The 14,812-nt window shown below is 52.5% G+C and overlaps 1 protein-coding gene across 16 annotated transcripts in view; it reads left to right on the top strand.

Moving 5' to 3' along the window:
• Nucleotides 1–14,812, top strand: part of MROH1 (maestro heat like repeat family member 1) — a 65,015-nt gene that overhangs the window by 8,266 nt on the left and 41,937 nt on the right. For 12 of the 16 annotated variants that reach the window (XM_045561226.1, XM_045561223.1, XM_045561216.1 and 9 more), the window contains 7 exons: nucleotides 381–489; nucleotides 1,327–1,429; nucleotides 2,250–2,325; nucleotides 4,436–4,581; nucleotides 5,804–5,935; nucleotides 6,465–6,627; nucleotides 6,779–6,877. In XM_045561226.1, the coding sequence (XP_045417182.1) occupies nucleotides 2,304–2,325; nucleotides 4,436–4,581; nucleotides 5,804–5,935; nucleotides 6,465–6,627; nucleotides 6,779–6,877 (562 nt within the window). In that variant the 5' untranslated portion in view covers nucleotides 381–489; nucleotides 1,327–1,429; nucleotides 2,250–2,303. The remainder of the gene's footprint in view (nucleotides 1–380; nucleotides 490–1,326; nucleotides 1,430–2,249; nucleotides 2,326–4,435; nucleotides 4,582–5,803; nucleotides 5,936–6,464; nucleotides 6,628–6,778; nucleotides 6,878–14,812) is intronic. The other 4 variants (XM_045561218.1, XM_045561219.1, XM_045561221.1 and 1 more) reach the window with 2 other exon arrangements.

Below are 14,812 nucleotides of genomic sequence, written 5' to 3'. Positions count from 1 at the left end.
GTCAACACTTGTTTTATCAAGTGTAGAGAGGGAAATGTTGAAATCTTTAATTTGGATTTGTCTGTTTTTCCTTGCATTTTTATTAGTTTTGGCTTTGTGTATTTTGAAGCTCTGTTATTAGGTATGTAAGTGTTTAGGATTGTTAATGTTTCTGATATCTACTTTGTCTAGTATAGTTACTCCAGCTTTCTTATAACTAATGCTGCTGTGACAAATTACTGCAAACTTAATGACTTAAACAACACAAATTTATTATCTTAACGTTCTTAAAGTCAGCAGTCTGACGTGGGTCTCTCTGGCAAAAATCTAGGTGTCGGTAGTGCTGCAGTCCTTGCTGGTGGCTCTTGGCAGGATCTGTTTTCTGTTCTTTGCATCTGTAGAACCAAAGTCCCTGTGTTCTTGCCAGCTACAAGCTGAGGCCGTTACCAGCGTCTGGCCACCCACATTCCTTGTCTCAGAGGCTCCTTCCTCCATCATCACAGCTAGATGGTGAGTTGGATTCTTCTCATGCTTCAGATTTCTCCTCCTCCCTCTCCCGTCTCTTCTCTCTGTCCCAGCTGGGAAGAGTTCTCTGCTTTTAAGGACTCATGTGATTAGGCTAGTCTCACCCAGATAATACAGGATAATCTCCCCATCTCAAGGTCTGTACCCTTAATCTCATCTGCTAAGTCCCTGTTGCCAGGTAAGGGAACATATCGTAGGTTCTCGGGATTAGGGCATGGGCATCTATGGGGCTATTATCCTGCTGCCCTAATGCTGGTGAGTAAAGCTGAGTGCCCCAGGCCCTCTGTAGCTCTCCAGGGTCTCTCTGGGCACCTCTTTCTCTGGCACTGGAGCCTGCAAACTCCAGCTGCCTTGGTGTCCCTCGACACTCCCAGTTCTGTCTCTTCAATGTAGATGTATTGGTGGGCCCACGCCTGGACATTCTCTCCAGGCTGTGAGCTGGGGCCTCATTTCCTACCATTCAAGGCTCACTGTCCTTGCCCTCGCTGTTTTTCCGTGGACGATGGAGCCAGTGGGCAGTGGTGCCCTTGCACAGGGTGGAGCTTCTGTTCCCCAGAGACAGGTTGTTCAGCCCCGTCTCCTCCGCCTTGTAAACTCAACACAGGTCTGCGAACTTGGGGTCTTGATATTCCATGTCAGGTGTGCCCTCGCCTTGGAGGGGTGTTGTGTGGGCTCTTTCTGCCACCAGCGCATCCCCTGCCCCACCTGACAGCCACTGCCCTTTTGACTCTGAACCCTTCCATGGCTTGGAGTGTTTGGCCTTCTCTTTACTGTGCCACAAATGGAATGTGTGTTTTTATTTCTTGTTTTTCCTCCTTTTAGGTGCTTTCCAGGAAGAAAGGGGAAATGCTATGCTGACACCACCGTCTTTACACCAGAGCTCTCCATCGGCTTTCTGTCTTCCCAGGATTCCTAGAAATTTCTGGTCTGTTAATTTTATCTTTTCTTGTTTTCTAGTACTTTTACGGTTTTTGTTTTTTAAAAAACATGCATCTTTTCCATCATTCTCTGGGGTTTTTGTGGGATGGGTGAGTGCTGTTTGCTCATGTTCAATCCCACCACCTCCCACGCTTACAGATTTCTCACTTTGCCCCCTCCATGTGAGATGTCCTGCCTGCTTGAGGGGATCGTGGCATCCCTCCTTTATTTTTCCCTGGAATGTGTGAGGAAGGAGTGACGGGTGGGAGGTGATATAGGGAGTGAAGGGGCTGGTGTAGCCCCCATAGAGCCCGAGGACGTGAGCACTGGGAAGAAGCCGGCTGCCCCACTGAGGGCAAGCCTGGAGCCTCTCTGATCCTGCTTGGAGAGTGTGACATAGGAGTTGAGCCTGTGACCACATAGTGTGGAGGCAAAAGGAACTTGCATATTTGATGGACAAGATTCTTTGTGACCATCTGTTGCACGTGGTGCGCCGAGAAGTGAACATTTGACAGCTGTGGCATCCATCCTCTGCTCCTCACAGGGTGAAGAAGGAAGATGCTTTAGGTAGAGGCAGTGGCTACACTTGCCCTGGACTGATAGTGTGAAGTGTGGGCTGCCAGGTGTGCTCAGGGAAGGGAGCTGGAGACTGTTGAGGACAGCAGTGCCTTTTGCCCTCCCTGCATGGCTCAAAGAAAATGTGGCAGAGATGTTTCCCCAGAACAAACTCATTTAAATAGTGTGTTTTCCACAAAAATGGTAACTGCCCATAAACTTAGGCATTGTGGAGGCTTATGAATTAAATCTTGTGGTTTTTGTTATTCCAGTTTAGAGAAGCTGTCCATGTTCACATTGGTGCAGAGGGAGCCAAGACCACAGAAATGACTGAGTCCTGTGTGAAGAGTGAGTGCACACGTGCTTGGGGTTGGGGGGCCCACAAGCCTCTGGCCTGAGGACTAGGGCAGGCCAAGCCTCTTACAGCTCCAGTAACGCATGGAGTGGCTCTGGGCAAGGTGGGTGTAGACCCCATACCTGCTAGCTTTGAGTCTGGGACTCAGACAAGTATGTGGTATTCAGTAAATGTGGTTTGAAGGAATAACTGTTGAGTGAACATGCTCTCTCCAGGTTTTCATTAAAAAAAAAAAGTTCAAGCTGCCATAACAAAATACCTTAGACTGGGTAATTCATAAATAATAGAAATTTATTTCTCATAGTTCTAGAGGCTGAGAATTCTAGGATCAAGGTGCTGGCAGATTTGGTGTCTGGTGAGGGCTGCTCTCTGCTCTGTAGATGGCATCTCTTGCTTTGTTCTCACACATCAGAAGGGGCAGAAGGGACTAGGGCTCTCCCTTAAGCTTTTTTATAAGGCATTAATCCCATCTGTGAGGGTAGAGCCCAAAGGCCCCACCTCTTAATACCACCACCTTGGGGGCTAAGTCCCAAATGTGAATTTTGGAGGGACACCAACATTCAGGCCAGCGCAGTAGTGACCCAGAATGGCGGGGAAGCCCTGCCTCAGGTGTCTCTGCCCTCTGGAGCTCTGTCCAAAGGGTGAGCCACACCTTGGGGCTCTGTAAGTGCCAGTCTCGGGTGCCATGCCCTGATCTTAAGGGGCACAGAGAGGCCTGGAATGGCACGGGGGGTGTTGGTGGGTGGAGATGGAGTGATGGACAAGAATCTGTGGGTGCAGGGGGGGGCCTGGGGTGCCGCCTAGCAAGGGCAGGGCAAAGGAATGAAGGTGGGACAAGGGAGGAAGGAGTATGAGTGCTGTCCACAGATGGCAGCTTCCACCTATGTGAAGGCCAGTTGGGAAAGCAGACGCAGACATGCTTTAGAATGGGCCAAGTTGGGTTACTGAGTTGAACTTGGCCTTAGATACAATCAGATCTCATTAATTTGGATCGGCTTGATTGCTTAATTATTGAACCTTGGAAATAGAGGGCTGTTAAAACTCCAGCTTCCTACTCAGGAAGGAATCCCACCTCATAGCGGGAACTGAGGCCCGCACTGATGCTTGTCCGCTCCTCCACCCCCAAGTGCCTCCTAGCTGTCCTTGTGGGTGGCATAGCCATGGTGCTTGTGCTGGGGAGTGGGACATCCCTGGCCCAAGCCAGAGGGTCTTGTGTGTGTGGGACAGCCAGTCACTGCAAGTCCCTGGGGTACCTGGCCTGCCCTGTACCGAGTGAAGGGGCCAACGGTCATGGGCCAGGTGATATCTGGCCTTGCCTAGAGGGTGCTACATTTATTCATCACTTTCTTGATTCACACCTGGTCCTGTGAGGCTGAGTGCCATAGGATGGGGCAGTAGCTTTATTTCCTCACTTATTTCTCACTACTGGTGTCCCTGGTCCTCTGCTGGGTTCCTGCCTGTCCAGGCATTACATGTAGGAGATAGGGTTATGGAGAATCCCAGCCTGTTCTTGGCATGAGCGGTGCTGCCCTGGGCATGGACCCTGAGGGAACCCTCTCTAGAATCCTGGCTGGTGGGTGAGCTGATATCCTCGAGGAAGCACAAGCTAAGAGGTCATGGCCATGGGTACCTGTACGGCATGTGGGCTGTGCCCTCTGCATCTCTCAGCCCCAATGCAGGCAGCTTCTCAATAATGGCCAGAATCTGAGGCCCCATAGTCCTGTGCCTAACCGCTCAATGCACCTGACCCCTGAGACAGCACAGGCAGGAAGGTCAGGGTGGGGTGTGGCTAGACCAGATGGAGGGAGGGGCACACCAAGAGAAGGCTTCTGCAGATCAGTGTGGCCTTGAGAACAGCAGCGTGGCCATGGGGATAGCAGGCATGGCTGAGGGGATGGGAGGCGTGGCTGTTGTGCAAGGTGGACAGGCCCACTGGGCCTTGAGGCATCAGGCTGGTGGCGGTGCCAGAACTTGCTATCTTCTTCCACTTTGAGTCTGTGACCCTCAGAGGCTGACAGGTGTGTGCTGCAGGCGTGGTAGTTGAGGTGTGATAGAGGAGGGTGCTCAGGCCTAAGCATGCTAACCTGGGCTTTGTCACTGCAGAGCTGTGCTGCACTCTGCTGGATGCCATTACCGACAAGGACCCCATGGTGCAGGAGCAGGTCTGCAGTGCTCTGTGCTCCCTTGGGGAAGTGAAGGCAGAGGAGATGCTCTGTGCCTGTGAGGAGTACCTGCGGCAGCATGACAAGGTATTCCTGCCCCTTGGCGACGGTAATATCATCAGGGCCACCCTCAGTCTGAGCTGACCTGGTTTGGGAAAGACAGCCCCACCAGGAGCAGCTGGTCAGGCACTGTGCAGGGCTGGCTGCATGTCTCAGCTCTCTCAAGGCTGGATACTTAGAACAGATGACCAGCCTTGTCTTGTCACATGTGGGGTGTGGCTGCATCCCCCAGTGAGCTCGGGGTCCCGTTGTGAGGGGACTGGGCTGTGGCCACTGCAGCATTCACCCTCGCGAAGGAGGCCATTTGCCACACCTTAGATTCTGCACCGAGTAGAGACTGAGCAGCTCTGTGCCAGGCTCAGTGCCCAAGGGACAGACCGTGGTCCCTGCCTGAGGGAGAGAAGGTTGTTTCCAACAGTCACTTGGAGAGAGAGTCCTGAGGGGCCCTCCACTGCTGGTCGGTCACTCCGAGCCCAGGGCAGAAGTGGCTCAGAGCTGGTCTCACCTCATGGCATTTCTGCCCTCTCCTGGCAGTGGCTCAGCAGTTCTCTGTAACGCTGACAGCACTAACTCTCTGTTGTCTGAAATTATTATGCACATTTTCTTTTTTGTCAATGTGTGGTTTAGGCCATTCTTGGAAGGGGAAGAGACTTTTGCAATCTCAAAAGACCATTATTCTTTGTGTTTGATTTAATATTTTGATACATAAGGGTATTTTTCTCTCATCTTTTAACTGCCATCTCCTGGGGACTAGCCCAGTTCCATGAAAACATCCACTGACTGTGCTGTGGCCTTGTGACACATCCCAGGGGATGGTCTCTCCTTTCTGCCCCCTCAGCTGTCTTAGCTATTTTATTTTTAAAAATCTGTTTTTATTTCTTTATTTTTTTAGAGACAGAGTCTCACTCTGTTGCTCAGGCTGGAGTACAGTGACGTCATCATAGCTCACTGCAGCCTCAAACTCTTGGGCTGAAGTGATTGGTCCCCTGCCTCAGCCTCCCTAGTAGCTGGAACCACCACGCGTGGCTAATTTTCTATTTTTCATAGAGACCGGGTCTCGCTATGTTGCTCAGGCTGGTCTCGAGCTCTTATGCTCAAGTGATCCTCCCGCCTTGGCCTACTAAAGTGTGCCCCCACTCCTGCGTTTGAGGCAGAGAAGCCTGATCGGTGCGGGTTCGTCCCTGTGGAGGAGATGACAGGCGCGCTGAGTGCCCGGGCACTGGGCTCACCTCCCGGCTTCTCTCCTCAGCTGGCGCATCCATACCGGGCGATGGTACTGAGGACCATGGAGATGGTCCTGCGCAGCCACACCAGCGAGCTGGACAAGGACATGGCTAACATCATCATCCTCCTGGCCTCTAGCGAGATGACCAAGACAAAGGTACGTGGGCAGGTCTTCTGGCCATGGAAACTCGGTCCTAGCTTAGGTTGGAAGCTTCTTTTTTCTTGGCTTTTCTTCCCAAGAGCATTAAGAGTGTGGGTTAGTGTCTGGCCGCCTTGGGCTGACAGAGGCCCCATGGTCCTGTGGACTACCCTGCTAGGCCAGGGATGGTCACCCCACAATCTTCAGAGGCACAAACCAAAGCAGGGAGCAAAGCATCCAAACTCTTATAGCAGATATAGGGGCGCTGGTGCCTGTGCAGCCTGGGCCAGGGCTGTGGCTCTGTGCTGGGCCTGGCCCTCTTGGGGTGCTGGCCCCTCAAAACTCCTGGCCCTTCTCCCCAGTGCTATTGCTTCCCCTAGGTGTGAGGACTTCTGGCACAGCCCTCAGAAGGGAGATTGTGCCCTGCAGCCTTCTGCAACCCTCATGTTCTGGGGACACTTAGCACAGGGTAGCCAAGGTGGGGCGTCTTGGTTTTGCCTGTTGGAGATTTCAGGAGAGGTCCTACCTCTGGCTTCCTGGGGTCTAGGAGCTGGTTTGTGGCTGGCAGCAGGCTGCGAGCAGCGTCCTTGTGGCTGTGGGGCAGCGCTTTGTCAACAGAGTGATGGAGGAGATGCTGAGCAGGTTCCAGCCCGGGACTCTGCCACACTGTTCTGTCGTGCGGACATTTGCCAGCCTTGCAGTTTCCAATGGTAGGTGATGGCTTGGCCCCCATCCTGTATTCTTGAGTGACTCAGAGGGACTTTGAGGACCATGCTGGCTTCTGGGTTCCTCCCGTCCCACTGTAGGGCTGGGCCCAGGGCTGGCCTGGCACGGCCCCTGTGACAGCCCTCTCTCTTGCAGTGTTTGGCGTGGTCCCTTTCCTGCCATCCATCATGAGCACCATGCTGCCCATGCTGGGCATGGCCAAACAGGACGAGCTGAGGGTGGCCTTCTGCTCCGGTAAGGTGGCGGTTCCAAGGGCAGCGGGTGCCCGCCCACTCCCTTATTTTGTTTCCCTTTGTGTGGGGCCAAGGCTGGGCACTTGGAGGGGCTGCTGGCTGAGCCTCTCCCTCTTGTAGCTTCTCTCTGCTCCTGGGGAGTCCCCAGCACCTCCTATGTATCGGTGGAGGCCTGAACACACCTGGGGTGGGAATAGACTTCCTCAAAGCCTTGACCTTCCGTTTCTGCCCCCACTTCTCTCCTCACTCTGAGCTGGAGGAGAGGCTACTCCCTGGGCATCGCGGCACCAGGGGGCCGGGGGGATATTCTCCTACCTCCCACCTCCTCCTGAGAGTGGTTCCTGGTGGCCAGTGTCTGCCACATTCTGTATCAGGCAGGGGACCATAGGCCTGTTGCCAGTGTGGGCCTTGGTGGCTTCAGCTGCAACTGGTGCCCCATGGGGAGGATGGCCATTGGAAATGGAGGGTGTCCTGCTAGAAAGGGGACAGAGGGTTAGCGCAGCAGAAGTTGGAGATGCTGTGACACTGGGGGATCAGGTACCCCTTGCAGCAACCTCATAGCCAGGGCCTTTGGCTTCCTCAGTCCCCAGCACCTGTGACAAGAAGGATCAGGCTCTGGTAGCTGGTGCGGAGAACAGGACCTTGCATCCATGGTTCTCGGCCCCTCGCTAAGCCCCAGCCCTGGCATGGGGTGGGAGGGGTGTGGTGATGGGGCAGGTGCCTGGCACAGGGCTGGGACCAGCAGCAGCCTGGTATGGAGCTTTGGGCCCCAGATGTTCTGCTTATGCTGGCTCTGGGTCTGGGTTCCACGGCTCCTGGGGGTCCTGCCTCCTTGGGGCTCCTACGCCCACCATCCCCTCCTCATAGCCACTGTGCTCCCATCTCCCCTCACCCTGCCTTTTATGCTTTTCCTGGTGGTGGTGGGGTCTTCCCTGCACACTCTTTGCCACCTGTGGGTGACAGCAGGCCCCTTGGGTTGAATGATTGAAACCCTGTTTGACTCAGTTTTGGCTGAAAATGGGACTGGTGACAGGATCCGGGCACTGCATGCTGAGATGGGTATGGAGAAGCAGGCCCAGGGTGTGGGCCTCACTGTGTGCACGCATACAGACAGGGCGGCCTCGTCCAGGCTCGCACGACCAGGACCAAGGGACAGGGCGCCCCATGGTGTCCCTGGCGGTGACTTCCTTGACACTCCAGGGAAATATGTGGCATGAATCCCTCCAACTGCTGAGGTTCTGAGCAGAAACTGACTTGTAGTTCTGAAAGTCTCTCGGTCACCTTTTCCTTGATAGGCCTAATGTTCCTCCAGGTTTTACCCTGTCGATGTTTTCTTTCATTCATGGACCTAGTGGGTTTAGCCAATGAGACTCTCTGAAGGATCCCCTTATGTGAGGTGCCCCTCACCGCAGATGGAACATCCTGTTTGCATTTGGAGGAGGTTGTGGCCCCGCCGGCCGCAGCAGCCTCCATCAGGCCAGGGAAGTCTGAACCCACTGTGTGTGAGGTCCATTGGTGGGTGTGGGCAGTTAGGGCCTGAGGCAGCCTCTGGTTCTGGGCAGACCTGTGTCCACCATGGGGAGGGAGTGGGTCCAGCCAAGGGCAGTGGCGCTGTGCCAAGAGCAGGAGCAGGTGTGTGCCCACACCTTTGTTCCCATCCAGCTGTCAGGACGCTCCTGCTGGGCAGGAGAGAAGCCCTGGGGAGGCCCAGATAGCCAGGTGTCTGGTCGGCCTGGCTGAGCTGTTCCGCAGGACAGGCAGCCAGTGATTCCTGCTGTCAGAGGAAAGTCTCTGATAGGAAAGGTGGCAGCAAAGGAAACGGAAGCTGTGACTTGGGGACTCAGACGGTTCAGGGAGAAGAATAGAGCCAAGAAAGAGAACCTGTGATGATATCCTCAGGGAGATAAGAGAAGATAATGCGTGCATGGAGCTAGAACTTGTCACCATGAGGAAGGCATATTCAGATCAGATTGAGCTTTTGAGAGCTAAAGACATGATAATAGAAATAGAAAACATAATAGAAAATTGGTAGAGAAAGTTGAGAGCATCTTCCGGAAAATAGAGCCAAAGTGCAGGAATATGGAAAGTAGAGGAGAGAAGAAAGAATTAGGCCAGACCATGAACCCAGCATTCTAATAACAGGCACCCCGGGGAGAATGAACAGAGAAGTGGGGGGGCCATGAAGTGATTAAAAACCACTCCCCACTCTGAAGATATTACAGACAGGGAGGTCATCTGAGAGCCACATGAAACGCCTTTGTGGGGAGTGGCTGGTCCAGGAGGAGGAGGAGGAAACAGGGTGGCCTTCGGCTTCTCACCAGTGCTAGTAAGCTCAGGGGACAGCCCCGCAAAGCCCTGATGGAAGGCTCAACCTGGAATTTGAGCCCAGCGTGAAAGCCATTTCAATGTGAAGGTGAAATAAAGACTAGTTTAGAGAATCAGGGCTCAAAAGCACACCTCCAACGTGACTTCAGCAGTGACTGGAGGTGGACCCCACTAAGGTGTGGATTGAGCCAAGAAGGAAGAGGCCCAGGAGCTGCAGGAGGGGCTGTGTGGCTGTGTGCTGCCTGGCACCTGCTGAGAGGCAGGGGCTGCGTTGGTGCTACACACCTGGAGAGCTGAGCAGACACAAGCCCCCAGGGTCACTGACTCAGCTGTAGGGACGGGTGAGCTCTCAGCAGTGCCATGGCTAGGACGCAGGCAGAGACTCCCAGGCCAATAAAAGTTGCCTCGAGGTTAGGTGCAGAAAGGGGCAGCTTGAGGAACACTGCAGGTTCATTACTTAGAGAACGGTTGCTTCCAGAGAGAGGGAAATCGGGTATATGAGAATTGCTCTTTTAACCTATGTGTGTGTAAAACATTGATTAAAAATCAAAATCTAATAACAAATTATGGGGTGGGATTCTGGTTCTGGCAATATAATGGCCTGTTATTCTGAAAAACCTTCTCAATACAAAATACTTAGAAATGCTGATCAGTTTGACCAAGGTCCTCCTGATTGGGAGGAGAAACCCTGAGCCCAACAGGAAGGCCGCGGAGGAGATGAGGGGTCAGAGGGCAGCTTGGATTTCAGCAGCCACAGGGTGGGTAGGAGACAAGGCCTTTCTGCACATCAGGTGGGGTCCGGAGCCCATCTGAACCAGACCTTCCAAGGTCCGTCCTCAGCCAAAGGGTGATGGTGACCAATGAGAAACCTTCTGCTGTGTGCCCTGGGAGGTGGTTCTTTTTTTAAAATTTCTTTTAAATTCTCTCTCCTGAGAATTTGTAACTGTGGTTTGTCCTCGTGTAGATGCAAGGTTCAAGTTTATTCTTTCTGCTGGACTAGGAAGCCCTTAGGCTGAGACATTAGCCTTAGAAGGGGCTGGGCTAGAAGGGCCCTGGGTGGGGAGCAGCATCCCACTGAAAGTCTGAGTCTGAGTCCGGCCAGGCAGTCGGCCACCCTGGCCTGTGGCATGGCTGAGGGAAGCACCGTTTCTGTGGAGCTGGAGGTCCCAGTGCCAGTTTGGGCCGGGATGGCAGTGTCCGGTACAGTCACGGAGCACGTGGTGTCAGCACAGACACAAGGTGTACGATTAGACAGCACATTACGGAATTGTCAGATATAGGATGTAAAATAACAGGATGAAGAGATAAAAGAAGGAACAAATCATGAGACAAGAGCAAGGTTCTATGGGGACGAAGCCAGTTTGAAAAAAGGACCAAATCAAGTTTTTAGAAACGAGACTATAACCCTTTCCATTGAAGAGCAAGTTGATGGGTTAGATGGGGCCTGAAGACAGATGGGAGGCAGCACAGAGAGGAAAGATGTGTTCCGGCAGATGTCGGCTGTATGCACTCCCCGAGGGACAGGTGCGTGAGGAGTTCACATTTAGCTGCATCCCATCAAAATGAGACTCTGTGAAGTGGCCACCTGGACCGCTATACCTGGAGCCACAACCCCCCAGCCACTGACCCTCTGCCCGAGCCCATCACCCACCACCCAGGGCAACAGGAAGGTCCCGGCATGCCCACTGTGGAGGTGGAGGGGGAGGAGGCAATTAGAGCTCTGTGCCCTTTGTGCTGTCATGGAGGGGTAGTAGTGACAAGTAGCCTTAGAGGTGGCCACTACAGGGTTGGAGGTGCGCTGTCTGTGGCCTGACTGTGAGTCCTGGGCTTTCTGCGGCAGCGTGTTCCTCCTGCTGAACCAGCTGCCTCTGCAGACAGCCCCTCCTGGGCTGCCGGGCCTGAGTCTGCCGCCTTACAGCGGCCGTGTGGCCTGGGGCTGCTCATCACTGTCTCTGGCCTCAAGGCCTCATGGCTCTGCAGGAGCCCCAAGTAAGCCTGGTCCCACATATTCTGCCACCGTGACCTTTGTTGCTGCTCTGTATGGTCCTTGTCCCATCTGCCCAGACCTGAGCAAGGCAGAAAATACAGAAGAAATCCGTACTTCAGAAAGTTAAAAATTGGCAAAATAGTTATATTTTATATCCGGTTCTTTGAACAGTGAGTGAAATAGTTAAGTTGCTACCTAATCAAGAGAAAAGGAAGAAAACTCCAAAGTGAAATGGGAAATGATGGAGGGACAGTGGCACTACCTCTGAGACCCAGAGTAGGAAAGTTAACTTCCTGAAGGGGAGCTCTGAGCTGCTGGTGCCGCCCAGGCTGCTTCCACAGGGGTCCTCCCAAGAGCAAAACAGTGAAAAGGACAGTTTCCAAATTCCTCTCATGACCTGAGCATTACCGCAAGAGAGACGTGTGGGCCTGGCTCCCCCGAGAGCCCACCTCCATCTGTGCTCCTGCCGCGGAATCTGTAGTCAAACGTGGTTTCAGAGGAAACAATGACCTTTGATGTGTTCTCAGTTCCAAAACTTGGGAACCAAGTAGATATTAATAACTGTCATGTGGCGTCCCCTACAATAGCTGAACCTAAAACTCGTCTCAAGCAGCAAGGACTGGCTGTGTCCTGACCAGGTAGAGTCACCCCGGGGATCCATGGACAGTTCCATATTAGTAGGTTGGACTCATTATACTAATTGGTATAAGAAAAAAAATCATACAGCCACCTCTCCAGTTGTTATTAAAAACCCAGTAAATATGAATAGATGAATACTTCTTTCACATAGTAAAAAAATATATTTATCTCAGCCCCAAAGATAGCATCTTGCTTAATGGGAAGCACTAGAAGCATTTCTACTAGTGTCAAAAGCAAGACATAGATGCTCACTCTTACACTTTTTTTTTTTTTTTTTTTTTTTTTTGAGATAGAGTCTCACTCTGTTGCCCAGGCTAGAGTGCCATGGCGTCAGCCTAGCTCACAGCAACTTCGAACTCCTGGGCTCAACCGATCCTCCTGCCTCAGCCTCCCGAGTAGCTGGGACTACAGGCATGCGCTACCATGCCTGGCTAATTTTTTCTGTATATATTTTTAGTTGTCCATATAATTTCTATTTTTAGTAGAGACAGGGTCTCGCTCTTGCTCAGGCTGGTCTCAAACTCCTGAGCTCAAACGATCCACCCACCTCAGCCTCCCAGAGTGCTAGGATTACAGGTGTGAGCCACCACGCCTGGCCTTATGCTTTTTAAAACACAGATAACCCGTTCAATTTATGAGTCAGATTAACCTATGACTGAAAGCAGGTGAGGACAGTGTTAGAGGGGAACAGAAATGCAGAAACCCTAAAACAAGCAAGTCGTAGTTGAAGAGTGCCCAGAATGCAAGGCTAAGTTCACCTGCTGTTTTCTCCATTTTACTCAGGAAGGTGGAAGCCCCCGAGAGGGTGAGGGGTCCCTCCAGGATCCCGCAGCTACGGTATGCTGGGTGGGGCTGTGGTGTTCACCACCCAGAGGCCCTTTCTGGGGTTGGGGTGGGCAAGAAGGGCTGGTGTTACCATCTGTGTAATGTCATCTAACATTCTGGGGAATTTAACCAGCACCAGAAGACCCCACAGTAAACCAACCAGACAAATGAAGAATGGAAGAAACCAAATTTTATGGTCTTTAGTTAATAAAATTGTCTGTGTAAAAATCCCAACACATTCCCACAAATTATTAGAGGTGACCAGAGTTCAGCAGGATGGTGCTATAAAGTCAGCATCTAAGCAGCATTTACATTCCTACATGCCAGTGTCAGAGGTGGCACACAGCTCTCTGTTCATCTGCCAGTCACCACTGGTTCATGAATTGACTGTTGGGTTAGCCCCTTGTGGCTGGAGACCCTGAGGGCAGTGCTGGAGAGTGGGCTGATGGCCCGAGAGTGGGGAGGAGACGCTTCTTGGTTCTGCTCTAGCAGGGGCAGGGCTGGGCTCTGCTGCAGGGACTGTGCCAGAAGGAGGCTTCTTAGTGACTGTGGGCAACACAGGAGCCAGGGTGCAGGTAGGTGTGGGCTCAGCCGGGATCGGGGTCCTATTCAGTGAAGTGGTCAGCCTATTGTGTGGAGGGGGTTTGTTGAGAGAGGAGGGTGTGAGATGGTTGACTGAGCATGGACAAGCCAGCGCTGGCAAGCCTGGTAGGGCTGTCAGAGACGCCTGCGCCTGTTGGCTTAAGTGCTGGATTTAAAGTGGTTTCTTAAGATGCAAAAAGTACAAATCACAAAGGAGAGGATTAATATATTTGATGTTAAAAATTAAAGAACATTGTGCATCACAAGATACTATAAAAATAAAAAGTTTATTTCCGCTCTGTAAAAAGTGGAAAGGCCCAGCCCTGGCCCTGGGAGCAGGAGTAGACGGAGCACGGGCAGCAGAAGCTGGCACACACATCTGACCAGCGCTCAGCACCACACCTGCATCAGCCCAAGTGGGCCTCAAGCAGCCCTGGGCATCGGTGCTACCATTGCCCCATTTTATAGGTGAGGAAACCCAGACACAGTAACTTGCCTCAGATCACACACCTGAGGAGTGGCAGAGCCAGCATTGTGACTGGGCAATCTGGTCCACACCAATGAGCTGACTTTGAAAGCAGATACAGGAAGAACACCTGTGAAATAAGAAAGGGAGACCTCAGCTCAGGAAAAAATACGGGGGACGAAAAGGCCAAAGGCAGCCAACATACACCAGGAAAGACGCCCACTGGTAATTAGGAGAATCCAGATGAAGCTGCAGTGAGATGTTTCACATCAGTTTGGAGAAAATTAAAATTAATTGTCTGTAAATGTCGAGTTCAGATTGTGACTTGGAGCAGCACTCGTGGCTGTCAGGAGCGGTGGCTGGGAGGCCACTTTGTGGGGCACATGGCCCCATCGGTGGAGCTGAAGATGCTGACAGCTTCTGAGTGGGCCTCAGGTCTGCGAGGATCCTCCCCGAGTGGTGGGCACTTCTCCCTGGGGCTCTGGACTTGCCCTTAGAGCTTCTGAGCGAGGCCTTGGGGGACTGGCCAAGAGATGCTGCCTCCTTGGCGGTGCCCTTCTTTGGGTTCCCACCTTTGCCCAGTCCTTGGCAGTGTGGTTGGTACTTACACTGGTTTCCTAGTACTTAAGTAACAAAGTACCAAGTACCAAGCAAAAATTGGGTAGCTTAAAATGACAGAAACTTAATTCGTTTGTGGTTTAGAAGGTCAGAAGTCCAAGATCAAGATGTTAGCAGTATTGGTTCCTTGTGGGGACCAGAGGGACAGCACATGGCAGACCTCCCCTGACTTCTGGTGGTGGCCATGGGTCCCGGGCATCCTTGGCTGTGGCTGCATCACTCCCCTACTCCCCACTCTCCTTCTGTCATCACGTGGCCATCTCCTCCCTGTCTCTGTCTCTTCTCCTTTTCTGATAAGGACCCCAGTCATGTTGGATTTTGGGCCCACCTTACTCTACTGTGATCGTGTGTTAATTACATCCACAAAGACCCTGTTTTCAAATGAGGTCACGGTCTGAGGTTCTGGGAAGAACATGAATTTGGGAAGCTCTGTTCACCCCAGTGTAGTCCTGGAGTCCTGCACCTGGCCAGTGTGCCAGGGAGGCATCTTGCGG

This window comes from Lemur catta, chromosome 9, assembly GCF_020740605.2.
Source record: "Lemur catta isolate mLemCat1 chromosome 9, mLemCat1.pri, whole genome shotgun sequence".
Taxonomy (NCBI): domain Eukaryota; kingdom Metazoa; phylum Chordata; class Mammalia; order Primates; family Lemuridae; genus Lemur; species Lemur catta.
The sequence above is the reverse complement of the archived record's forward strand: the minus strand, read 5'-3'. Positions and strand labels throughout refer to the sequence as shown.